Source organism: Vombatus ursinus, unplaced genomic scaffold (genome assembly GCF_900497805.2).
Source record: "Vombatus ursinus unplaced genomic scaffold, bare-nosed wombat genome assembly UNPS02014786.1, whole genome shotgun sequence".
NCBI lineage: Eukaryota > Metazoa > Chordata > Mammalia > Diprotodontia > Vombatidae > Vombatus > Vombatus ursinus.
The window spans coordinates 43,260,436-43,287,939 of NW_020954564.1; the positions used below are offsets into that span (position 1 = coordinate 43,260,436).

Sequence of the window (27,504 nt, forward strand, 5' to 3'; positions counted from 1 at the left end):
AAAAAAAAAAGCCTCATTTCCCTTTCAAAACCACAATAGCACATTGAATAGATGTGATTGATGGACCTGGAAGAATCAGCCTTTGGACTATGCAGCTCATAGGATAAATCACTACCAGAACATCCCTCAAAAAGCTTTTTTCACTCTTTACACCCGCTATCATTTCTGGTAGAGAGGCATAACTAATGCTTGCTGTGGGATAAGAAGTGAAGAGTGTGATCCTGGTGTTCTGCCTGCCTGAGCTCATAAGAAGGTCACAGTCATTCATTCCCTATGCTAATGCTCCAGGCAGTATGTTTTCCTTGATGCTATCAGTAAGGCAAAGCTACTGTGGAGGTTGAAATGTCAAACTTTCCTTTTTGGAAATGATTGCTCCTGTTTCTGCTTTGCTAGTATCAGCTGTATGTAAGATCTTGGGCAGGTCATTTGCCTCTCTGAGTGTCAATTCTTCATTTATAAAATCAGGAGAGAGGGGTATTATTAGCGTAGAGCAGAGGCAAGAGATAGCTGTGAAGTCACACCTGGGTTTGAGTCCTGATCTTCAACTATTACTGGCATGTGACTCTGGGTAAGTCACTTCACCTTTTGGTACCCCAGGGAACTCTCTAAGACCGTAAATTGCTGGCTAGTTGCTGGGCTTTATCCTCACTACCACAGTAGTTCCCTACACTAATCAAATCACAAGTCTCCACCTCCCTCCCTCCCTCCCTCAAAAAAATTAAGACATTGATGTCTGTTAGGTTCCTTCCAACTTCAAATCTAGTATTCCTTCCCCAAAGCCTTGTTGATGGTCCAAGACGTTAGTGATAAGATTGAATCTGCCCTCTCATTGTATAGATGAGCAAATAGCAGTTCTAGGAGAAGCGGCTTTCCCAAAGTCACACAACTAACAAATAACAGTGCCAAGACTCAAACCCAGGTCTTCTGATTCTAAAACCAGTAGTATTTCCACTGCACCAGACTGCTTTGGACAGGTTTAATGACCTTTTGTGAATATGAGTTCTCAAATAGATTTTTTTTCCTCTACCTTAAAAGGGGAAGAAACAGATAAGAAATAGATTCCTAAGAGGCTCAACTCCTCAATGACCAGAGTAGAAATGGTCACCCAAAGAGAATGTCGGGGGAATCCTTTCTCCCCATTGAGTAGCCCTGTAAGCACCACCCATTAAGTCCATTTAGGGGATCTATATGGCTTCTAGGAAAATATATGTGGTGCATGTGTGCGTGTGTGTGTGTGTGTTGGGGGGAATGGCATAGGGAGAACAACTTTCAAAGAAAGCCCTGAGCTTTAAGAAAAAGGGAGGATAAGGTCTATGGCTCAAGGCATTATATCTGAGATACACATTTAATTACAAAGGTAAACATATATTTTTGTTTCTAGGTCAAGGATATTTTTGCATTTGCATGTAAATTTGTATGTTGATGGTAGGAGGGATAGAAAGGGACTTTTATGCCTGGCTTATTCTGTCTTAAGAGATCTCCCAGCAGAGCCCTGGACCGAGAGTCAGGAGACCCAGGGTGTAGTCCCGGCTCTACCATTTACTAGCTTTGTGACCTTGGGGAAGTCACTGCCCCTCGTGATGCCTCAGTATCCTCATACATAAAATGAGTCAGTTAGACTATCTCTACAATCCTTTAAAATTTTAACACTGTATTCTAGCATTCTCTGTTCTAAAGCTTCTCTCAGTTTAAAAAAAAAAAACCTACAATTTTGTGATACCCAAGAGCCAGCCTTTTACTTCTACCACCCTGACAAGATTCCTCTGGGCTACCCCCAGAGTTATGGCTGTGTCAGGGTCGCCGTTATCAGACCAACATTTCAGTTGCCACGACCAAGCTATAAAACACCAACCAATCCACCTGCATGGAGCTTCTTGGCCTTCCAGGGCTCAGCCCAAGGGTTTAATTCTGTTACAGCACTCATGAAAATTAATTTGGATCCTTTAAGTAGCAGTGGCAGAGTTGGAGAGGGAGAAAGAGGGTATTGCTCCGAGTGAGGGCCCTTTGGGGAAGCCAGCTTTGATATACACAGTGCTGATGTCTGGGGCAAGTCAGTAGGAAGAAGGACTCAGCCTTCAATGAGAAAGGAAGGACTGAGGATAGACAGAGAGAACCATGCCTTGGCCTTACTGTCAAGGATCAATGCCCACCCTGTAGGGAAACCCCCAGGTGGAAGCAGGGAAAGGTTTTATCTGCCTTTTATCATCCTCAGTCTAATGTTGTTTTTACAATGTCACTCTGTCTCTGCTTCTTTAAAGTCCCTTCACGTCACTCTGAAATGTCAGAGTTGGAAGAGCCCTTAGAACACAAAATGTCCCCAACCAGAAAGAACCTTAGGGAACCTGCCCCAGGGAAGGAAAGTGACTTTCCCAAGATGATACATTTTAGTTAGTGACAGAGCAGGGACTGGAACCTATCTGTAGTCATAGATGGGATGATAGAACCTTAGAGCTTGAAGGGACTGGTGTCCATGGAATGTCAGAACTGAAAGAGAACTCAGAGACCCCATACTATTTTTTACAGATGAGGAAACTGAAGCACCGACATTATCCCAAGGTCACACAATAATTTAGCTTCCAAGTCATTATTGGAACCTAGGTCTCCCGACTGCCAGGTTGGTACTTTCCCCCTGTACTGTACTTAAATTCTTAGAATTGAAGAGACCCAAGAAGTTGTCTGGTCCAAACTCCCACCTAGGGCAGGAATCTTCTATTGCATCCCTGATAAGGAGCCCTTCTCTCCTGGGATTCTGTGGATTGAATTGACAGGGCTTTCTGTAAAGGGAGAGGTCCTTCTGCCATACTGTTTGGACCATCTGGATTTGGGTATTTCATGTTTTCTGAAAGTGAGTTTGGCCTGGAATTAGAAAAGATTGGAGTCTCAGGGATTGTCAGAGATGTTGTTTTTCATAGAATAGGATCCCTATGGAACTGTCTCAATCTGTCTAGTAAGTCCAGGGAGATGAAGGCAGCGCTGATGCTGGCCCCCATGCAATGTAATTATAGAAGGAGAGTAAGGTGTCTTGAGAAATATTTCCTAGGGGGGAATCCCTCACACCTGGGTTCACTCAGCCACAGAAAGCCGGAGCTCCACTATGAAAGGGGTGTGTGTATGTGTTATGTGTATATGTACACATGTGTGTGTGTGTATATATATGTATATGTATGTATATATACATATATATGTGCATGTATTCATATTTATTTGAAGGCATGAGTTTCAACAGTATAGCTACAGAATGACTGCTTATCAACCATAGACTTCAAATCCTAAAACCTTAAATTCAGAAGGCAAACCAGTTTTCCTATTCTTTAAATGTTATATAATATCATGTATTATAATACATCATATAACAAATATTATTAAATATCATTCCTTATAACAAATAAGTACAACCCTGCAAAACAAATGGATACATTGGCCATATCTGTACCTCAGTCTGTCCCTATAGCCTACTGACTGTGCTTCACAATCAGTCTACTTTTGTCAAAGTAGATCATTGAACTGATTGGAATTTTGAAGTCTTTCAGTGTTATTTTCCTTTACATTATTGTGGACATCATGTAAATTATCCTCCTGGTTCTTCTTACTTCACTGTGAATCAGTTCAGACAAGTCCTTCCCAGTTTTTCTGAATTCTTCATAGTCATAGTTTCATATGGTGAAATCACTTACCCCATTACATTCAAATGCCAGTCAGTCTAGTCATTCCCCAGGTGACCAGTATCCATTTCCCATCCCATTCCTTGTTACGGCAAAAAGTGCTCATGTACATATTTTTGTTTATAGGGGACCTTTCCTTTCCCTCTCTTTGATATCCTTGAGGTATATGCCTAGTAATAGTATTGCTGGGTCAATAAGCTTTTTTTCCATTTAGTGACTTTTTTAGTACAGTTTTTTCTAGAAGGAATAGCTCCATCAACAATGTATCAGTGCACCTATCTTTCCACAGCCCCTCCAACATTTGCCATTTTTCCCATGCATTTATTAAGCACGTGAAATTGCCCTGTAATGTGCTAAGCTCTAGTCTGGGGAAGTAAAGGCAAAAAAGATTGTATGTGTGTATGTGTGTGTGTGTGTGTACATATACATATGTATGTGTTACCTGTTCTTATAAAGAGCTTATGTTTTGTCATATTTTCCAATCCATTAGTTTTCCATCTTCAAAATGAGATTGGGCTAGATGATCTCCTAAGGTCCCTTCCAGACTTTCCTTGAGGACAGGGACTGTCTCATTTTTATATTGGTATCCCAGTGCCTGGCACGTAGTAAGTACTTAATAAAAGTTTGTTGATTGATTAGTTTTGTGAAGAGACTTAGAGAAACAGAGCCAAATTTATAAAGCACACCAGTCTGGGAGTTGGGAGGATAAACCTGATTTACTTTGGACAAGTCACTTTCCTTCTTTCTCTGTCTCTTTTTTATCTTTCTTTCTCTGTCTTCATCATCTCTTTTCCCCTTTCTCCCACTACTTTCTTCTTGCTACCCTCCTCACTCCTGTTCTGTTCAATATATCCATCTTCTCTCATCCCATTCCTATTTCTTCCCCACTCTCTCCCAAGTTGCTAGAAGGCTTTCCTTGTTACCAGTTTCTGTCTCTCTTTTAAGGAAACTCCACACACCCCCCACCCCTCTTATACCCAGAAACCAGGAGAGCTAATTGTGGGAGTGAAAGGAGGAGGAAGGGGGGCTTTGTTCCCACAGGGATTTTATAGGCAGCTCTGAATAGATGGGTGTTGGTGGGTTTCTTTTCTAAGCCTCTCCTGCTGAAGGGAGGTTTTTCCCTCTTGGTGTTTCCCCCAGAAACTTGCTGTGAAGGGGATCTGACAACAGCGATTTATTCTCTGTCGTGAAAAACACAAAAGCACAAAGTTCAGTCCTTCTAAGAAAGCGAAGGCGGCTCTCCCTGGTGCTACCACATGGCTGGGTTGTTTTCCTGGGCAGCCATAGAATCAAGAATCCTCTAATCTTAGAATCCTAGAATTCCCAAATTCTCTGAATCTTAAAATTTTAGAATAGAGTTGGAAAAGACTTTTTTAAAGGCTGTCAAACCCAACTCTATACTCCATGTAGTAATCCCCTCTCCAGCATCCACAGCAGATGACCATTCCCCCCTCTGCTTGAATACTGCCAGTGATGAGGAGGTCATTACCTATCCAGGCAACATTTCAGAATAGTTCTGATTAAGTTGTTCCTTAAAAATTTGAGACAGAATCTGCTTCCCTGTAACTTCTACCTATTGATCCTAGTTCTGCCCTCTTGGGCTAAGCTAAAGAAGTCTATTTCTTCTTCCATATGACAGCCCTTCAAATATTTGTAATCAATCAACAAACATTTAAGCGCCTACTATGTGCAAGGCACTGTATTAAGTGCTGAGTAGAAAGCTATCATGGCTCTCTTGAGTCTCCATGTCTCTCCTTCACATATCCTCCCTTGTACTTCCCCAGTCTCCCCCAAATCCCTACTCTTGGAAGCCATTCCCTTGGAACAGTCTTGGCTTAGAGCAAAGTAGGAAGACCATTGCCCTGTAGCTGAGTTTGACTAGATAAGGACCAGAAAAGCAGGGAGAGGCATCTCAGCAACTTTAGCTGCCACCTCTCCTCAGTAGAACCCAAATTCTCAGAGGCTCTCTGAGACTTCAGCCGGCATTGGGGCTAAAGGGGACGTTGGCCTCTAAAATTCTCAGAAATCAGACTTGTGAACTTAGAAGCCACCTGGCAGAGGCAGCCGCAGCGGAAGACCTGGCTTGAGAACGTCTAGAGTTCTGTCGGGAGAGGAAGGGGACACAGTCTTCTTGCTTGTAGTTTAAACCTATTTACTGTACACATACCAGTTGGGTCAAAGCTGAGTGAGCTCGAGCATGTGCATATCAAAGATTAGATGGGGACTGGTTCGGCTCTGGTCCCTGCAAGGAATTTTTTTTTTCCTTCCTTGGGGAGACAGGATTTGGGATCAGAGGACCTGGGTTCAAAGATCAACACTGCTATTTACTGACAATGTGACCTTGAGCAAGTTACTTAGCCTCTCTGGGCCTCAGTTTCCTCATTTGTGAAATAAAGATGTTGGACTAGCTAACCTCTAAGGTCCCTATCAGTTCTAAATCCTATGATCTTGGTTCAGACTAGAACAGGAAGATGTTAGATCTTGGTTCAAACTAAAATAGGAAGATGCTGTTGAGGGGGAGAACCTGAGAGGGTCTGACTTGGTTCCAGATTGCCTTCTTTTCCCTCATTGAACATAATATTCCTCTGCCCAAAGTCAAGAGAGGCCAAATCCTGGGAAACTGGGCAGAAATGGGGGTGGCCAGAGGCCAAAAGTTGGGTCCCCATCTCCCTTATCACACTTTTAGGTAGTGGTGACACGGACTAACTCATGTTGGTATTCTGCTTTAAGATTGATGAACATTTGCCTTATAATATCCCTGAAATAGGTAGAGCAGATATTTTTGTCCTCATTTTGCATTAGCTGGACCCCTAAAGAAGTTAAGTGACTGGTCCATGGCCACCCAGGCAGTAAGTGTTTCAGTTGAGGTACGCACTCAGGCCTCTGGATCCCATACCTCTCACTATACTGTGTTGCCGGAGACTTGAACTCCACTTCTAACCCTAATAGGGATCTGGAAGGATCTTGGTTCACAGTAGGAATCTGCTTTGTTGGGGTAAGAAGAGAAGCCCTACTGTTAGACAGGAAAAGCCCTGTCTACTTCCCACCAGGACAAGGACCCCTCCACAGAATGTGCTCCCTCAGGCCCCCAATTCACTCCCCTCTGCAGGACTTCCTCACAGACCTGATGATGTCCGAGGTGGACCGCTGTGGGGAGAATGAACACCTCATCTTCCGAGAGAACACTTTAGCCACCAAGGCCATTGAGGAATATCTTAAGCTGGTGGGCCAGAAGTACCTGCAGGATGCCTTAGGTTGGTGTCACTGGACATGGAGCCAGGGATGGGGGGGAGGAGGGCTGTGTGAGACCTAAAGGAACATCCAGAATGGGGTGGGGGAGGATGAATCCTGGCTCGTACTCTGAAGAAGCCCCTGGTGTAAGAGGGAGACAGAGCCTTCGCTCTCTGGTGACTCTTATTCTAAGAGGGAAGACCCTTTCCCCCACCACACCTCAAATTCAATGATATTGTTACCTGAGGCTGCCCTCCCACACAGCCCAGGGGACCTCACACCACCTGCCCATGGTGGGGACATTTCTTTTCAGGTGAGTTTATCAAAGCTTTGTATGAGTCAGATGAGAACTGCGAGGTGGACCCCAGCAAGTGCTCATCCTCAGACCTCCCCGAGCACCAGAGTAACTTGAAGATGTGCTGTGAGCTGGCATTCTGCAAGATCATCAACTCCTACTGGTCAGTGTGCCCTGTGCTACCCTCCACCTTATTGCCCCAGCTATGTACTGCTGCACCACCCCCAACCACATGCTGCTCCCTCCCTGCAACTCCCCCCACCCACTACTCCCTGCCTGGACACTTCTGCCCCCTACCCTACCACTGCCCTTACCCCCATCAGCAGGCCCCCCTCCCCCTTGACTTCCTTGGGGCTGCAGTGGAGGTCACCTGGGAAGGCAGAGAAGGGGGAGCTTCCTGACTATGGTAGAAAGAGCATCTCCTCATTCACTCCCACATCCACATGCCCATTCCTATAACACTGAATGGTTTATCAAGTTATTCACACCGTCCCCTGCTCCCTCCAATTTGTAGGTCACATCACATTGGCTGTGAGGGTGAAATATTATAATAGGTTTTAAAACACTTTGTAATAGAGAAAGCAATGGCTAAATATCAACTGTTGTTATCACTGCTGCATTTACTAGGTATGTGTCTTATCCCACTATTACTAGACATATTTATTTGTTTAAGACTAGGTGTCCCTTCCTTGCCCAGGCTATTCATGGGCCTGATGCCACTGCTGATTGATGGAGGAGCTGTGATCTGCTATATTTCTGACCTGGGTGGGTTCAACCCTTCTCAGGCAGCCCGATGGCTCCTTCCTCCTAGGGGGCTCACCATTAATATGGTATCAATACGCTTAACTTGGTGCAGGCACCCAGCACAAGCCATTGTAGCTCAGAACTCCCAAACTCCAGAGCTCCTCTAGCCTTAGCCTCCCATGTAGCTGGGATTACAGCCATGTGCCACCACACCCGACTGCTACTTTAAATTATGTCATTGTAGAGCTCAGAAGGGCTCAAAGGGACTGAACTTTAGAGGTTCATAACCTTTTTTGGTGCCTGTATCCCTTAACTTTCAGTAACCCTTCCCACACTCCTTATTCAGTATGAAAGGAATACTTTTTAGAGTTTACCATGCATATAGACCTAAATAAAAGAGACTTTTCAAGGTGAAAGCAAATAAGTCCTAAAGTTTATCACACTTATTCACATAAGAAATAAAATAAAGAGACTGATTTCAGCAAATATCCCTCCTTGTCAAGCTTCTTGGGACTTTCCTCCTCCCCCCCAGCTATAGAGGGTCAGAGCTAGAAGGGATGAGAGAGGTCACCTATTCCAACCCTTTCGTTTTCCTTGAGGTCCAAAGAAACAACTTAGCCTCTTGTTCAGCTGGTAAAGTGGAGCTGGGCTTAGACCCCAGGCCAGGGCTTTTACTCCTTTACAATACAACCCTTCTGGAAGCTCTTTGAAGGCAGGGATAGTTTCTAGCTTATTTACAGATCCCTCTTATTCAATGCTGAGGATCTAATGAGTGTTGAAGCATTGAATCCAGCCTCTTGGTTGGAGGAAAAGGAGAGGGTTTGTAGTTAGGCAGTCAGTGTTTTCTTCCTCCTCCTCATTCACCTTTCCTAGGGAATAAGTAATGGGAGCCAGCAGGTGGAAGCCTGGGATTGGTGGAACAGGCAAGATAAGGTAAAGATCAGTCCAGGCTTTATATAGAACAGTGGAGTCTGCAGGCTGGTCGGGGCTATGGGAGGGAGAGCTGGAAAGCTGTACAATAACCAAAAATTGTTATAATTAGGGCATGATTTGGACATCTGGAAAGTTTCAGTGTAAGCAGAATTTCAGCAAGCTGCTGCTGGTTCCCAGAAGAAAGTTGTGTGATGAATGATAGGCCCAGGCCCTACACAAAGCAATGCTGGGATTTGTTAAAACAATTACTGCCTCCTCTCTTCAAAGCCCAGAGGAGAGTGATGTTTCCCAGGACCCTATGGGAAGGAGAACTTCTCCCTGCTGATGCACCCAGATTAGTTCTGACAGGTTTTAAGACCCATGCAAGCTCTAAGCAGGGGGCTCAGAGGCAAGTGGAATGGGGCAGCACAAAAGCCAGGCTAACCCTACTGGACGGAAGATGAGGGGGGGTGTTCCTGTTTGTGGGGGCAACTCCTGAGTCAGATCTGGCAGCCTATCTCTTTGTGAGGATTAAGGACTGCTAAATAAATATTCTGGAGGTGTGGATCAATAAGTAAACTTTCATTATTCTCTATTACCCACTACCTGAATCCAAACTCCTTCATCTAACATTTAATGCCTTTGACAATCTGGCCCCAACCTAAATCCTCAGAGCCGGAAGGGACCTTAGCATGTAAAAGGATATAAAAGAGACCATAGAATGGCAGAGCTAGAAGGGATGTTAGAGTACACAGTGTTAGCACATAGATCACCGAAAATTGTGTTAGAAGGTCCATTAATCCATAGAATTTTGGAACTAGAAACAACCTTAGAACACAGTGTTGGAACTGGGAGGGACCTTAGAACCAAGAATGATAGAACATGAAGTCACTTTAGAATAAAGAAAGTGAAAAAGGAAAGGGAATTTAAGGATTATCTAATTCAGTCTCCTCACTTTACAGAAAAGGAAACTGAGACCCAGAAAGGGAGGCCATATGCACTGCCCAAGGTTATATAATGGATGTGTCAGAGCCAAGATTTGAACCAAGGTCTCCTGACTCCCAGTTAGACTCCCTTTCTATCTTGCTGGACTCTCTACCTCTCCAGCCTTATCCTCTGTTCCTCCTCACCAAGAACCCTCTGCCCCAAACCAGGCTTGTCTCCTAACTGGCCCTTAAGCTGAAGAGTCTCATGGCTACACTGGAGCTCTTTGGAGAGCTGAGGTTGTTCTCAGGGAACGGGGCCATGTCATGTGGCCTGATGATTCCGTGACAGGGTGTTTCAGGGATGAGTATTTGTTTTGACAAAGTGAAGCGGTATCCAAGACACCAGAAGGCTTTGTTTAGGTTTCATTGCTGTTTGCCAGGCCCAGGCACCATTTGGATAGGAAGGAGGCCTGAGAGGTGAGGTGAGAGTTCAGCTCATGTTTCTGTAGCACTTGTCATCAGGAAAGTAGTATTCCCACTCTGCAGATGAGGGAGTTGAGGTTTAGAAAAGGACTTTCCCAAGATCACACAGCTAGTTAGTAAAGGAGCTGCTACTAGAACCCAGATCTTTTAAATCCATGTTCAGGGCTCCTTTCAGTGGCAGGCGGCCTGTGGGTTGATGCCACCTCTGAAGTTCAGCCAAGGGTAATCCTCGGGGCTCCCTTTCTTTTCCCCACAGTGTCTTCCCCCGGGAGCTGAAGGAAGTCTTTGCCTCCTGGAGGCAGGAATGTAGTAACCGGGGCCGGCCAGACATCAGTGAGCGCCTCATCAGTGCTTCCCTCTTCCTGCGTTTCCTCTGCCCTGCCATCATGTCCCCTTCCCTCTTCAGCCTGCTCCAGGAGTACCCAGACGACCGGACAGCTCGAACACTGACCCTTATCGCCAAGGTCACTCAGAACCTGGCCAACTTTGCCAAGTGAGTAGAATCTCCCCCTGTAACAGATAAGCATAGGTATGCGTGTGTGCATGGGCACGCGCGCACACACACACCCTTTATCTCTCCCTTCATGGGAACCCAAGAAAGAGCTCCTGCTACCATTGTGTTATTATCAACACCACTGATAATGATAGCTCCCGTCTCTGCAGCCCCTGACAGTTTGAGGGTAGGCTCTTTTCACAGTAACAGGCAGTCTGAAGTAGAGGATTGAGCTGCAGAGCCAGGATGATCTGGAATCAAATCCTGTCTCTCACAAGGTCTGACTGTGTTCCCTGGGCAAGTCAGGTAACCTTCCATGCCCTCGGCAACTCTTTAAGTGGGGAGGAAAGGAGAAAACAAGGAAGGAAAAAGGGAAGGAGCACTTACTTAGCACTGTGCAAAGGACTATTATTATACCCATATGACAATTGTGGAAACTGAGACAGACAGAGGTTAAGTGCCTTGCCCAGGGTCACACAGCTTAGTTAAGTATATGCAGCTGGATTTGAGAGAGTTTTCTCATCCAGGAATTCCTCATGCCAGTGAAGTCACTGGTCTGGTTCCTATCCTGTCCAGTTCTGTCTTGTCCTGTCCTCTCCCATCCTCTCCTCTCCTCTCTCCTATCCTTACTATACCCCGGGAGGTCAGGAGTGCAAACATTGCTATCTTCATTTTTCAGAGGGGAAAATGATACTAAATCTCTTGGCAATCAGTAACCACTCAATTTTCTGTAGTGTCTGATAGTTGCAGAATGGCTTCCTCACTACCTCATCATGATCTTTGTGTCCTGATTCAGCCACTTATAAACTCTATAACCTTGCAAACCCCTTCTGAGTTTCACTTTCTCCTCCATGAGTCTGAGGGGGGGTCGGTGTCTTCAAGGACATCTGCTGTCAGGACTCAGCACATGTTTGCTGGGAAGAAAGCATCATGTAAACTTGAATGAGCTTTGGAAATAGGAGCATTTACTCTTAATGATCATAAATCACAGTGTTGGCTAAGTGGCAGTTGGGCGGTATAGTCAGCAGGTGTTAGAGCAGTTCAGTCGAGGTGATGGCCATAGCCTGGAGTAGTCAGGGAAAGCTTCATGGAGGAGATGAGTCTTAACTTCCAGGGAGAGAAAGAGCTAGATCTGTGGAGAGGGCATCTCAAGTCATGTGATCCTGGAGAGCTGCCTGAACCAAGATAAGAATGAGCTTAATATGTATGTTTTAGAGACAGCAAGGAGATCAGCAGTCATAGCTCCCATTTTTATAAAATTTTTGTGTCATCTGTGAGCCTTAGAAAAACCCTGTGAGGGAGGCATGGCAGGAATTATCATCATTTTACTGAGGAGAAAATTGTGGTTTAGTGAGGAGGAAGTGACTTATCCAAGGTCACACAGGTCATGTATGGCAACACTCACATGAGGTCTCCATTTCTTTGGCTTCAAATTCAGTGCTTCTGTTTCTTTTCTGTCTACCCCAAATGTATGCTCTGGGCTTTGCAGAAGGGCTATGGACATTGTCTATTTAGAAAGTCCAGGCCCAGGGTGGTGGGAGACCCTCTGTGAGAAGCAAGAGCAGCGTCCTACTTGTAGGAGCCCCAAAGCGATTATTTTCCCCAACAGTTCACTGGGAAAATAGGGGGAGAACACAAGTCATTGAAAGGGCTGCCCCTCACAGCCCAGACACGTTCTTCTCATTCATGGCTCTTAGGCTAGGCCTGGTCTCCAAAGTTTCCTAAAGTGACAATGGAAGGAAGTACAACTCCAAGAACCTTTGGAGCCAAACTCCATTGCACTCCCTGCCCCTCCCAGGATGCCAGAGCATGCCCTTGAGGGGTTATCTGGCTCTCCTTTCTGTGTGTGCTGGCTACGATGTCCCATGATGTCATCAGGAGGAATGAGTAAAGTAAGGCCCTGAACCATGAGGCACTTTGACAGGACTTAGGGTGGCTTTTGCCGACATAATACCAGGGCCCACGTTGGTGTGGAGAGAAGGGAGAGAATGAATCTGTTCCTTTGGGACCTGCCCAAGAGGTCGTTCATGCATGCTAGCTACATTTCCCCACATTCACTCATAAGCCAATGCTTAATTAGCAGTGATATTAGAAAGGAACAGTGTTGTGGATGAGTCCAAACCATGGATACTCGGAGGCCATAGGATCAAGAACTGACGGTGAGCTTAGAGATTATCTATTCCAACTCTCGTCGTGCAGAGGAAGAAACTGAGGCCTACAGAGGGAAAGTGATTTGTCCAGGGTCAGGCTGCTAGTAAATGACATATCAGGGATTCAAACCCAAGTCTCCTGACCCGAAATCCAGTGCTCTTTTTCCCTCCACCCCGCTTCCCAACATTGACTATTTCAAAGTAGCAGATAATATCAAACTCTTCTCAGTTTTGTCTTCCTGATCACATTTGGTTAAGTCAAACTGGTCTTGCGGTGAGTTTGCACACTGACCAATTGCAAGGAATGATGGCTTGGACCCACATTTAGGGAGCAGGAGGAGACCAGCCAGGGACAAATAGCAAAGCCTTTCCACACAAGCGGTTGTGAGTTGATGTGACTTGGTCACAGGTCACAGTGGATAGACCCCCTGGACCTGCAGTGAGGAGGACCTGAGGTCAGATCTGGCTTCACATACTAGTTGTGTGACCCTGGGCAAGTCTGCCTCAGTTTCCTCAAATGTAAAGTTAGGATAACAAGCTACATATCACAACGTTGTTTTGAGGGTCAAATGAGATCATATTTGTAAAGCACTTAACACAGTACCTGGAACATAGTAGGCGCTTAATAAATTCTTGTTCCCTAGCCTTCCCTCTTCCCAAAAAAAGACAGCCATTGCTTCAGGTCGCTATTAAGTTCCTTCTGTTCTTTCCAAATGGGATTCTTGCAGAAGAAGGAAGAAAAAGAAGGGGGTGATGAGGTTTAAGCATCATACTATAGTCACATAATACTGCAAGTTTATTTAATTTTGTTGATTTGAATACTCCCTCTATCGACTCAACTTGTAGCCCTCCTGTAACAAAGCAGATGGTTGTTTTTTTTTTTTGTTTTTAAGAGTTATTGCAGCCAAAAACTTCATCACCCTGCAGCTTGGCAACAAGCTTCTTCCTCCATAGAGCCTTCCAAAAGCATCACCTGAAATAGCCTCTCCCCCTGCATCTAGATGGCTCAGAAGTGAGGACACTAAGGCATCAGAGGAAGCAGGGTTCTTTCTATGAGAGCTTACATCCCTGTAACACACAGCTACCCTGTGACATTGAGATCATTGTTATTCCCATTTGATGGAAGGGGCAGTAGAGGATTAGAGAGGTACAGTGCTTCGGCTTGCTCATGGTCACAGGGCTAATGAGGGTCTGAGCCAAGACTCAGACCCGAGACTCCTGCTTCTAAGTCCAGCACCCTTCCCATTACAGCACTGACTTCATGGACAAACTTCTAAGTTGAGAAAGTGTGTATTGCAACACATTAGGGTTTAGCTTCGATCCCTTTCCTTCCCATGCAGTCTTCGGGATGGGATATCAGCAGGACGGGCTCCAGACAGAGTAAGAGACAGCCTCTTGATGTTAGGCTGAGTCTAGCTTGGCTCCCACAAGGGGCTCATACTACCCCTGTTTTGCCAGGTTTGGCAGCAAGGAGGAATACATGTCCTTCATGAATCAGTTTCTGGAACACGAGTGGACAAACATGCAGCGGTTCCTGTTGGAGATCTCTAACCCAGAGACCATCTCAAACACAGCCGGCTTCGAGGGCTATATCGACTTGGGGCGGGAACTCTCCACTTTGCATTCCCTGCTCTGGGAGGTCATTTCTCAGTTCGAGCAGGTACTACAGGGCTGAGTGGGAAGGGGGAGGAGGAGGAGGAAGGAAAAGATCAAAAAAGAGCCTTATAATGTCAGAGAATGCAGAACATTAGAAGCAGAAGACACTTTCGATCAGAGAATATTAGAGCTGGATAGGATTTTTCTACATAGCATGTTAAAACAGAAGAGAACAGCAGATCCCTGAAGTCCACTACGGTGAAAGGAGAAAGGGGAAGGCCACCAGATAAGACCCAGGGAGCCCCTCTCTTCTTTGTGTCCATTCCTCAGCAGGTAATATCTGCGTCTCACCGTCTCTCTGCAGAGTACGGTCACCAAGCTCGGGCCTCTGCCTCGGATCCTGAGGGACGTCAACACAGCCCTGAACAATCCAGCCAGCGTGCAATTGTCAATGACAGCTGAGCATGCAGCCTCTACCCCAAGTACAGGGGGCAGCATCTCTGCAGGGCTGCAGAAGATGGTGATTGAGAATGATCTGTCTGGGTAAGAACCTTGGCACATAAGTTGGGTGGCAAGACTGGGGCCAAAAGGATGGTGGGAGGAAGACCAGATCCAGCCTCAGACCCACATGGGGTCTTCTTCTGCTCTGTGCTTAGGAGGGAAGTCTGAAAAGGGCACCAGGTCTGGAGTCAGATGGCCTGGGTATAACTTGGTTCAAATCACTTTTGAGCCTTAGTTTTTTCATCTGCAAAATGTGGGGATTGAACTGAAGCATCTCTAAGGTCCCTTAAAGCTTTGACTTTTGTGGACCCCTTCCTGAATGGCTTTAGGAAGCAGTTAATACACTGCCTAGTGCCTACGAGGTGCTTAATAAATGCTTGTTGATTGATTAAGTAGAACATCAATAATCCATTTCAGCCACTGCTGTGTCTCTACTGCAGTCACCAGCCCTCCCTGAACTGGACCTGTTTTCCTTTCTTTCCCCTTGGGTCACCTGAGACTGGGGCTCAGCATTTGGTAGAACTCCTGGAAAAGGAGATTTTGATAAAGTCATTTCATAGAGCCCCACATCTATGACTGATATGTTTACCTACAAAGATACTCCTTTTGACACACATACACACAAACACTCAAGCACACTCATACACTCACTCTCATTATTTAGGGCACCCTATTCATTTCCCACTCAGGGGCACCCTACTACTCCCCTGAAGCCTGTTTTCTGAGGTGTTGTTCCAGTTTAAAATTAGCCCTTAGATCTCTCCCTGCCTCAGTGCCATGCCCTGATGATTGCTCTGACCAGCTCCTTTGCACAGAGGTGTTAATTACTAATGAGGTCCTAAAGTGTGTTAGTCACTGATAAACTCCTCACCCTGCTACCCTCTCCCAGAAGCATTTTTATTTTACAAGAGAATTGTCAGACAGGAAAGTGTTAGCCCCAAGCAATTAATCTCTAACAGTGGATTTTGAGGTCATTTGAGCAGAAGTATGGGAGTAGGGTAGGTGCCTCCCCTCTGTGTAGTTGGCTACGCACACAATCATTCCCATACTTTCTTCCCTGCTGAACACACGCTATCTCCTCTCTCTCTCTTCTTTTCTCCCCTCTCTGCAATTCATGCTCCCAAGGATTCACTGGTGTCTGTTTCAGCTGTTCTCAGAAGTACATGAGTTTGATGCCATACTCTCCCTGGCTCCTGGAGAGAAAGACAGGAGAGTTTTGTCTCTTAGGGTCCAGCTGTCTCCCTCTGCCCACTTCTGACTGGGTTTCGCTGTGTTTCTTTCTTCCTCTTCAAGGGGGAGTCTGCTCTGATCTGTGTTCTGTGCTTTAGTTAATATCTTGATAAAGAATGAGAAAGGAGGACCGCACGTTAACAAGCTCTTCCACCGTCATTTTCACAATACCCAGTATCAGAGAGGGACACTCAGAAGGCCAATTAGATTGTGTGCAAGTGGAGCCCTTCCCCAGCATGAAGCACATCTGTTCTCTTGGTCCCACACCCAGGTCTGCACGAACAAGGAGGCAGCCTGACGGAGTGAAAACAGCTCTTGATTTGAAGTCTGACAATGAGGGGTTCTAGCCTTCCTGGGTCTCAGTTTCCTCATCTGATCCACATACTTTAAAAGGAGGTTGGACTAGATGAGATGAAGAGTCCCTTCCAGCTGCAAATCCTCCAGTGCCATGACTCCCTCCCTCCCTTCTCCTTTCTGCCTCACCCACCGTGAGCCCCATAGACCTCCCCCCATCCCCTCCCCAAACCTCCGCCCATGTCTCCCTGGCTGTTTTGCTTTTCCCAAACAATAATCTTCCTGCTTGTTCTTCCCTGGATTGATTTATTCTGTTTATTTTGCGCTTTTGCATAGCATTTATGGTTCTTCTTCTTCTCCTTCCCTCCCCACCCCCTTCCCTTGTGTGTGCTTTTCTTCCCTGCAGTCTGATAGATTTCACACGGTTACCATCTCCAACCCCTGAAAACAAGGACTTGTTTTTTGTCACAAGGTCCTCTGGGGTCCAACCCTCCCCTGCCCGGAGCTCGAGCTACTCGGAGGCCAATGAGCCCGATGTCCAGATGTCTAACGGCAGCAAAAGCCTCTCCATGGTGGACCTGCAGGACAGTCGGATGTTGGATGGGGGCACCAGCACCCCAGGGGCCTCAGACCCTCTCAATGACAGCCAGTCATCCACAGGGCAGCTACAGGGTGTGTGGACAGCCCGGACAACCCAGAACAGCCTGGTGGGCATGGCCACGGTGCGGCGGGCAGGACAGACACCCACCACACCCAGCTCTGAGGGTGCACCGGGCCGGCCCCAGCTGCTAGCGCCACTTTCTTTCCAGAACCCTGTGTATCAGATGGCTGCTGGCCTGCCCCTCTCACCCCGGGGCTTAGGGGACTCGGGCTCTGAATGCCATAGCTCATTGAGCTCTCACAGCAACAGTGAGGAGCTGGCGGCCAGCAAACATAGTGGGGGTGGCTTTGGGAGCGCTGCCGCTGAGGACTTGGCCCGGCGTCCTGGGGAGCTGGCAAGGCGGCAGATGTCGCTGACAGAAAAGGGTGGACAGTCTGCTGTGCCGCGGCAGAATAGTGCCGGCCCCCAGAGGCGGATAGACCAGCCGCCGCCTCCCCCTCCTCCCCCTGTCACTCGGGGCCGGACGCCGCCTTCCCTCCTGAATACCATGCAGTACCCCAGGCCATCAAGCGGGAGCATGATGTCCTCCTCCCCTGACTGGCCGGGCAGTGGAGCCCGGCTCAGGCAACAGTCATCCTCCTCCAAGGGGGATAGCCCTGAGATGAAGCAGCGTACCATGCACAAACAGGTCAGTCCTTGTAAGACCTGGGAGCCGGCCTGGCTCTAGGAACCAGTGCACCTTAGTGAGTCAGAAGCTTCCTGATCTAATTTCCAAGGTCAGGTCCATAACGGGACCTCCACTGTGCTACTTCGGGGTGGGGGGGGGTCCTGGAACTGGGTTTGAAGGCACAGTTCCCCTTCTACCCCCCAGCACAGGAAGAGTGGTTATTCTGCTTTTATTTTTTTTTATTACTTCTCATCATTTCACATCCACATCCCTAAGTCTGCCTTGAACTTCCATACCCAGAACCATCATCCCATGCTCCAGCCGGTGCCCAATCAGACCTCATTTCACCAGCAGGGAGCAGGCTACAGGCTTACATGTGGGCTCCTTGAGAATGTTAAGATGGTCAGGGAGTGTCTCTCACTGCTCATGTCTGACCATCCTTGGTTTGCTACCGTAGGCCTTCCAACTTGGGGAAAAGTTTTTGCCTTGAGTATTCCTTGTCCTAAAACAGTACCTACCTCTTGGTCCTTGGGGCTTCAACCCCTCTATCAAGAGCTATGACAGTCCTCCAAGAAGCCAGTGGGAAATGACAGGCTGGGGTTGGGGTATCAGGATGGAGTTCCTATGAATAGCATAGACATTGAATAACAATAATGACTCACATTTCTCAGGTGCTTTGTAAAGCACTTTCTTTGCCACATCCTTGTGAGAGAAAGGTAGTACAAATATTGTTTTCATTTTATAGCTTAGAAAAGTAAGGCTCAATAAAGTAACTTTCCCAGGGTCACACAGCAATATCAGAGCCAGTATTCATGTGCAGGTCTCTTTTGACTCCAAGGTTGGAACTCTACCTATTAGACCATACTGTCCCTGTGTAGGGAGGCTTAGCTCAAAGTCCTAAGTCTTGCCAACTACATGGGACAGGGTGTTGCCACATTGCCCTTAAACTAGGTGGATTTGATAATCCTGCTATCCTACCATGGTGGTCCTGAGGCTTTGAATGAGAGCCCTGACCGATAAACCAAGACAGTGTGGTTTAGTAGAAAGAGACTTGGATGAGAAGTCAGAAGACCAGAGGTTTGAGTCCTGGCACTGCAACTGACTTGCTTTGGAACCTTGAGCAAGTGAATTCCCCTTTCTGAGCCTCAGTGGCCTTTCTGTAAAATGAATTAGACTAGATGATCTCTAAGGCCCTCTCTGACTCTAATACTCAATGATACTATGGACCTGGTCCTTCTAATGACCTTGTGATGACCTTACATTTCCCACTTGGAGGTCACCCTTCCACTTAGTCTTAGGCACAGTTCTCTAGGCTGGCTAGTACAGTGGTTAGATCCATGTGCATACAAAGTTGTGTATGCAAACCCTATTGGCCCAGTTGGCATCACACTTCACCCCAGGCTTTCAGAACCCTCACTCACAGTGGCCAAGGGGCAGGAGACCAAGGAAGGTTCAGTACAAACCACTTCCCCCCTGCTAGAGACCGTTCTCCCAATGGGGTGGTGTCGGGGAGCTGGCCGCCGCAGTAGTGTCTTCCACTCTGAAAAGATGAAGCATTCGAATGTTTAAACTTTGTCAGAAGAAAACATTCAGTTCTTCTCCTTCCTTCCTCTTCTCATTTCTTCCCTTCTCTCTATCTTTGGTTCTCTTTGCCGCTTCCTCTTTTTGTATTAGTCACTCAATCTTTCTACCACTGTGTTCCTATCTTTCTCTCTATTCTTCTCTTTATATGTATTTCTCTCTTCCTGTCTTTTAATTCCTCTGTGCTTCTGTCTCTGCCCTTCTCTCTCTTCCCCTCTCTGTCTTTGTGTGTCTTGAGTCCTTCCTCCTCTTACTCTGTCCACCTCTCTCTGACCTTCTTTTTCTATTTTAGTTCTTCTTGGTTTATCTTTCCTTGGCCCCTATTCTTCTCTTTGTCCTTCTCTCACACCCTCTTTTTGCCTCTCTGTTTCTCTTAGCCCCCCCCTTCTCTTCTTCTTCCTCTTTTTCTTTCTCTTCTTCCTCTTCTTCCTCTCATATTCTTTCTCACTCTTGAGCTTTCTCTTAAGTCTCTCAGCCCTACTCTCTTCCTTCATCTTTCTGTCTCTCTCCTCTTCCTCAATTTTTTCATCTCTCAACCTTTTTCTACCTCAGTCCCCCCCATCCTATCCCCTTACCTTAACCCCAACCCTCCTCACCCCTCCCCTCAGGTCCCACGCCCCTCTGGTTCTTGCCATTTATTTCTCTGGTTCTGGCTGTATGTCTCATTGTAGGCCCCTTCACCTGTGAACCCCAATGCACTGGACCGCACTGCCGCTTGGCTATTGAATATGAACATGCAGTTTTTAGAAGATGAGAGCTTTGACCCAGACCCCAAACACAGGGATAAGCTAAGGAGTAAGGAGGAACTCAGCCAAGCTGAAAAGGTAACCTGAGACTGGTCCCTGGCATTTCCATGACTGGGAGCTAGCCCTGCAGAGCTCAGGGGCCTGGTGTGTGGTGACCCTGCCATACTGGGGCTGGGAAGGAGGGACTGGAAAGTGGGAGTGGGTACAGTGCAGTTGGGTGACCCAGGGAACAGTTCTACTCAGACTTGTCCTATCCTGCGGCCAGCCCCGTCCATCTTTGCTTTATCTCTTTCCTTGATGACTTACAAGGATTATTACAGTCACACACCCATTGAGGCAGCAGGATGTGGTGAAAGGAGTCCTGGATTCCAAACCTAGCTGTGTGTTCTTGGTGCCTTGTGAACTTCCCCTTATCTGAGAGGCTCTCTAAAGTCCCTCTCAAACCTGTGGTCTTGTAGCCTCAGAGCCCTTTGCCTTTGTCCTCTCACTTCTACTCCTTAGGAAATGTTTTGTCTTGGGCAGCCCCTCTAACATCCCTAGGGCTTAAGACAGTCTTGGTTCTGGCCCTGTAGTTAGGACCCTGCAGAGACAGGATCCCGAGTCCACCAGAGGCAGGTGAATGAAAAGTGCTCAGTGTTGTGCTGAATTAATATGGGGATTTCTCCCATAGTGCTTTTGGAAGTGAGGAAATTTCTTCCCCATGCCTGTACCCCACACACTTAACCAAATCCTTTTCCTCAAGCTATGTTGGTATCACATCCTTCTGAACAATTAGGATGCAGGAAACACTTGTAGAATCTTCTGGAAAAGACCATGGGGTGGTAGAAACAACAGCAGGCTTGGAAGTCAGCAGGATAAGCTTCAGGGCCTGACTCTGCTCTTTCTAAGCCCTAGGCACTGGATTGGGGAGAAGAGGGTTCTGGGTTCCATTTCTGCCCCTGCTGCCTCAGTGGTTTTGATCAGGGCTTTTATCCTCTGCAGGCCTCATCAGTAAAATAAAGGGATTGGACTAGATGATATCTCAGGTTCCTTTCTAGCTCAAAATATGATAATCCATGACCTTGGGCTAATCAAGTTTCCTGAACTTGTTTCCTCATATGTAACATGGGAAGCTTCAGTTTAATTGTTCTTCACTCGTGTCTGACTCTCCTTGACCCCACTTGGGGTTTTCTGGGCAAAGATACTAGAGCGGTTTGCCGTTTCCCTCTCTGGTTCATTTTATAGATGAGGAAACTGAGGCAAACAGAGTCAAGTGACTTGTTCAGGTCACACAGCTAGTAAGTATCTTAGGCCAGATTTGAACTCAGGAATGTCAGTCTTTCTGACTCCAGGCCTGGCACTCTATCCACTGCACCACCTAGATGCCCAGATAATTTCTGAGAACACTTTTAGCTCTAACACCCTATCATTTTGTGCTAGTTGTGGGGAAACAGATGTTTAGGGTCAGAGGACAGACTTTAGACCTTTTGGGGCTCTTCCTCCCTGAGGATTTTCAGTTCTTTCTCCCTTTGAGTGGGTGCTACAGGCTTCCTGGCCTCCATTGCTTGTTTCTACAAGGCAGTGCTGGGCTTCATTAGAGAAGCCTAAGTTCCATCGGAGGTAATGAGTGGACTCAGCTGAGGTGCAGTGGTCTCCTAACTCTAGTGCTGACTGTGATCAAAGCTCTGTCTTGAAGGTAGAGAAGAAGAAGGAGGCCAATTTTTGGGGAGATGCAAGTTTGATAGCCAGTCCTCTTTCCTTTCACCCTAGCTCTTTATCCCCATAATGCTTCCCATTACCTTCTCATCACATCAGCCATTGGCATCAGTAGTTAGTATTAGCATTCCCCCATTATTTTATGATTGTGCTAGTAGAGAAAGAGGCAAATGACTTGGGATCAGAAGACCTGGGCTCAAATCTTGCTTCTTCTATTTGCTCCCAGTGCCATCTTGGGCAAGTCACTTAATTTTGGATATCGTGTTCCTCAGCTATAAGAGGAAGTTGGATTATATGAGTTCCTAGTGTCTCTTTTAGATCTGGATCCTATGTTCCTATAAGGTGAGGAATCCCTACCTGTTGAATTCCCGTTCTAGAGGCATAATCTCCCATCCGTTCCTGGGAGGGGACTTTGCCCCACCTGAATGAGCTCTCTGCATCTCCCTGGTCCTGGATGCTCTTCTTGGGACCTGATCTGCAGGTAGTCTTTTCTTCTAGCTCATTTTGTGTAGCCTGAAAGAGTAGAACTCTTCCCAGTATACTTTCTTGCCTATAGGCATGAGGGTGCTAGTGGCCAGCTGACAAAACTTTCTTTGCCAGACCCCAGGCATGGATGCTCCAGAGCTATGTGGTGCAGTGGAAAGAAGACCTGAGTTAAAATCCTTCTTCTGTCACTAATTGCGTGACTTTGGGATTGTTACAACTTCTCTGGGCCTCAGTTTCCCTAGCTGTAAAATTAAGCTGGTCTGAGGTCTCTTTCTAGATCTCAATCCTGTGATCCTAAAAGAAAATGATTCCTTCCTCATCTCTGCATAGTTTCCACAGGACTCTGCCCAAACTGGAGGAATTCTAACTGTGGCCCAATACTTCTATTCCCAGAACTATGATGATGGGTATCACAGTTCTGTGTATGCCTCAGTCAGGACATTCCTTTTATCCTGGGCCCTGAGAGGCCCCTCAGCAGACTAGCTCCTCTCACCCATCACCTCACGCCCTGTTGCTTTATATCAGCCAGCCTTCCTCTGAGGTTTCTGCCTCCTGGAGGGTTGTTGAGGGCCTGGGGGTACCATCTTATTGGAGAGATTGTAAGGCCCTAAAGTCTTAATATTTGTGTCACAGACCCCTTTGGCAATGTAGTGACGTCTATGGACCCCTTCTCAGAATGGTGTTTCTGAAGGCATAAAATAAAAATACATGACAGTCACAAAGGAAACAAATTTTACTGAAATATAGTTATCAAAATATTTAAAAAGTACGTTCATAGAGGCCAGGTTAGAAACTCCTGGCCTAAAGAAAACCAACATACCTGAAAGGGATTATCAGTCGTGGCCTGTTGTTGGTTTCTCTGTGAATTCCTGATTATATCTCCCACCCCTGGTATTTCTAATGACATCATGACATATGTACACAGTGAAAAATCCTTCTCACCCCAGTCCCTTAGTGGGAAAGCTGGTGTCAGAAGGAAGATTCGATGTGGTGCTCAGCCACCACAGTGTCCCTGTATTTCCCTTGAAAGGAACTGACCCTTTGGGGATTCCACTGGGGATGGGGAGAGGAGGGGCTCGAGGGACCTCCTGGCTCCTCCTTGCTAGGTGATACTGGTCATTTGATCCATTCCATCTCTGCTGCCTTACTCTGGTCTGCTTCAGGTGCCGCCTCTCCTGCTTGTTTCATGCCCAGAGCACCATTGCTGCTTCTCTCCTTTCTCAGCCTGATTTTTTTGCTGTTGGGTTTTTTTTTCTTTCCTTTTTTTTTTTCCTTTCTCAAAATCAGATCCTCGTGGGGCTCAACCACTACTCTAGATCAACCAGACTTGGTCTGCCTAGTGACTCAGTGCTCTTGCCTGCCTACACTTTAGCCCCTTCTCTGTCTCTGCCAGCCTCCTCTCAGTTGGATGGATTATCTTCTTCAGCATCATGATGAAGGCACCTTTGTGCCTGACAACTCCCTCCCCCACCCCCAAACCCTGCACACACACACACACACCCATAAGTGGGAATCAAGGAGCTGTACATCCCAGGCTCATACTCTCTACAACATCAAACAAAATCCTAAACATCCCCGTCACTCAAGGGTGTTCTTCCTCAGACAGCACCTTTTGCCATCGGGTTGGGCTGGAGTGTCATATGGTATGGGAGAGGAATAGATAGGAGCCCAGGCCTAACAATTCACTTGGATTCATGGGGGAGCTCATGCTCCAGGTATCAGTGAGATCCCAAGCAGGAAGCATGCTAACGACCAATCCGCTCTGTGTTTATCTTGCGTGTGCGTGCATGTGCATGCGTGTCCCTGCTTGCGGGCTGTCCCAGCAGGACATTGTAGTGCTACAGGACAAGCTGCGTATCTCGGCCAAGAAGCTAGAAGAGTATGAGAGCAGGTTCAAGTGCCAAGAGGAGACGACCCAGAAGCTGATGCTGGAGTACCAGGCTCGGCTGGAGGAGGGGGAGGAGAGGTTACGGAGGCAGCAGGAGGATAAGGAGATTCAGATGAAGGGGATCATCAGCAGGTGAGTTGGGCAAAGCCCTTTCCCATGTCTGTGTCACTGAACTTCCTCCATTCCTATGCTTTGTCTCTGTCTTTCTTTGAGAGCAGAAAAGTGTGACAACGTAGTCTAAAAGATAGAAAAAATCTGTTGCCAGGTCCAGCTCTGCCACTTCTATTCACCATGTGACCTTGGGCAGGCAATTTGATCCTGGTTTCTTTATCTGTAAAATGAGACTAAAATAAGATAATGCTTATGTTACCGTTTTCTCAGGGTGGTCATGAAGATCAGCTAAAATATTAGTTGTCAAAGTACCTACCTTTTGAGGGTCAAATGTGATAAGAGCTGTGAAAGGGCTTTGTAACTTGGAAGGGCTCTAGAAATGGGAGCTTATTAGAACACAGGCTGGGAGGCAAGAATCCTCTGTCCTAGGTCCGAGTCTACCTATGTAATTCCCTGTATGACCTTGAGCAAATAACTTTTGGGGCCCCCCTTTCCCCTTCTATAAAATGTAGGTAATGGTCCCTTCTCTGTCTCTCCCCCCAGGGTGTTGTGAGGATCAAATTAGACATTAGATGGCAAAGCATTTGGGAAGTTTTAAGAAAGTAAAACATAAGTGACAGTATTAAACAAAAAATGACAGTATTACTTACACCATTAAGAATTTTGGTTCAAAAAGTTGAATAAACCTCTGTCCCAATCTTTCTGTCTTTCTCTGTCTTTCAAAGTCACCAACTTATTATGTAACCCTAAGGCCCAAGACTCAGTGCAGATGCCTCGCTGAGTTGGCAATAAGGAGGTACTACTTAGCAACCAAGACCACAGGTGCTCATGAGAAGGAAGAAAGAGGAGAGGGCATCCCTTTGAGGCTTTAGATGTCCTCCTTAAGGCCTTGTCATTTTGGAATCCAAAGGAGGGCAATGGAAAGAACTCTGGACAAGGAAGAAGACCTGAACTTGAGTCCCAGCAATGCTGTCTCCAGCCTTTTGTGTAGTTTGGGGAAGTCAACTTCTTCTCACTGGGCCTCAGTTTCCTTCTTTGTAAAATGAGAGATTGGACTTCATGAGTTCTGAGTCTTGCAGACCTAACAATCTGTGATTGTTGGAACTAGAATACAGATTGGCAAACGACATCATGGCGACCAGACAGATGCCAACCATATGATGACCTCAGACAGGCTCTGGTGTTGTGTGGCAGAGTCTGGCGGAGATTGGCTCAGGCTGATGCAGGGAGGAGGAGGACTCCGTATTAGAGCTCTAGGAAAGCTATCGGGTCTCTTGGCTTCTCTTCAGCTCAGTAGCAACTAGGGGAAAATTTTGTGGTTGTAGGGTTAGTGAATTTGGGCCATTCTGTGTGAAAGTTTGGTTGTCGGCTGCTGGAGTGAGTTCTCACTCTTGTGGCATAGTGGAAAGAGCACTGGACTGAGAGTCAGAAGAACTGGCCCACTTAATAGATGTGTGACTAGTCACTATCCTTCTGTGAGCTTCAGCTTGCTATATTGTAAAATGAAATGATTAGACTAGATGATGTCTTCTATCTCTAAAAACTATTGTGGGGGGAAAAGTCACTTTCTTGGTTTTAGCAGGCAAGATCGTGGAAAACTTTTGTTTAAAAATAACGACGCCTAACAAACAAAACAATTGGCCAAGATGAGAAACAGCACTTCTTTAGGAAGTGACTCTCACTTCTTAAAGCATCAAAATATCTTATCTACATACTATGTGTGAAAGCACTCGGGAGACCTATTACATCCTGACTTTTTTTTTTTTATCGAATGTCTAAGTTGAAATAGCTAGTCAAAAAACACATACAGTTATTTAGGCAAGAGCATGTAATTAAGGAATACCTAGGGGTTGTTTATATTATGCTGTCTTCATCAGTTGGAAAATATCTTCCTGGACCCAGGAGGGTATAGCCTGAGGTTACAGAAGGAAAGGGGGACTACATTACATCCTTCCTTACTTCAAACCTCATGAAAAGGACAGTTTCCAGAATAGAAGCACTGGAGCAAAGTTGACTTCTACACATTCTTTATTCTAAAATCTACCTCCTAGCTTTGACATTCTGTGTTCTATGTTATCCCTTCCATTTGTGATATTCTGTTCCAAAGGTCCTTGCAGTTGTGACATTCTTTATTCTAAGGGCACTTCCAGCTGTGACATTCTTTATTCTAAGGACCCTTCTAGCTGTGACATTGTCTGTTCTAAGGGCCTTCCAGCTGTGTGACATTCTCTGTTCCCAAGGTCCTTTTAGCTGTGACATTCTCCACTCTAAGGGCCCTTCCAGCTGTGACATTCTTTATTCTAAGGGCCCTTCTAGCTGTGACATTGTCTGTTCTAAGGGCCCTTCCAGCTGTGTGACATTCTCTGTTCTAAGGATCCTTTCAACTCTGTTACTGGTCCGTGAGCACCTCAAATTCTGACAGTGTGTAATTCTGTTATGTCTCAGCGTTGCTCAGGAACCAAAGGCCTGCCCTCACTCACAAAGCTGTCAGGCCTGATTTTCACCAAAGCTCCCTCTCTAGAGGAAACCCTTGTACTCTCGTGTGTGGTCAATGACAGAAAGATCTCACAGTCATGGGTGTCGCTCCTATTTTCTTTCTCTAGGTTGATGTCAGTGGAGGAGGAATTAAAGAAGGACCATGCAGAGATGCAGGCAGCAGTGGACTCCAAGCAGAAGATTATTGATGCCCAGGTTGGGAGCTGTTTTCCCCATTAGTATCTCTACTTTGTTACTTCTCCAAGATGGAAGGGAACAATTCCATTTGTTTACATGAACAAGCTTCCATTAGTCCTTGTCCTATTGCCACCCACACATGTTTGAGAACAGTGCTAGCTATTTCCATGTGGGGAGGTGATGCACTTGTTCTCACTTGGGGAGGGCAGTGTGAAAGTCCTCTGAAGGGAAACTTTCCCCTGACATGCTTACTTTGACTACAGAAACAAGAACACTGTAGCTGGTAGGGGGTGGCCAGGGTGGAAGGGAGATTCTCACTCAAAGTGGGATCAGAAAATGTCATGAAGATTTAGTTCTGGAGTTATGATGCCCCAATGCTTAGGTGAGAATGATAGGGAAAGAGATTTTCCCAACTGCCTTTAGCATGGCAGGGTTGGGATGGCCATTTCAAATACTGAAGAATTTAGCCATGTCCACTGTCCCTTAGCCCTTGATGTGAGATGAGGGAGAAAAGACCTGAATATTACAATAAAAACAGA

At 46.4% G+C, this 27,504-nt stretch overlaps 1 protein-coding gene across 1 annotated transcript in view; it reads left to right on the plus strand.

Moving 5' to 3' along the window:
• LOC114047247 (disabled homolog 2-interacting protein-like) overlaps positions 1-27,504 on the plus strand; it is a 52,026-nt gene that overhangs the window by 15,758 nt on the left and 8,764 nt on the right. Inside the window, exons 3-11 of the mRNA XM_027868029.1 lie at positions 6,772-6,916; positions 7,207-7,351; positions 10,510-10,746; positions 14,355-14,556; positions 14,857-15,035; positions 16,924-17,806; positions 20,038-20,190; positions 24,120-24,313; positions 26,896-26,983. Of these exons, the coding sequence (XP_027723830.1) occupies positions 6,772-6,916; positions 7,207-7,351; positions 10,510-10,746; positions 14,355-14,556; positions 14,857-15,035; positions 16,924-17,806; positions 20,038-20,190; positions 24,120-24,313; positions 26,896-26,983 (2,226 nt within the window). The remainder of the gene's footprint in view (positions 1-6,771; positions 6,917-7,206; positions 7,352-10,509; positions 10,747-14,354; positions 14,557-14,856; positions 15,036-16,923; positions 17,807-20,037; positions 20,191-24,119; positions 24,314-26,895; positions 26,984-27,504) is intronic.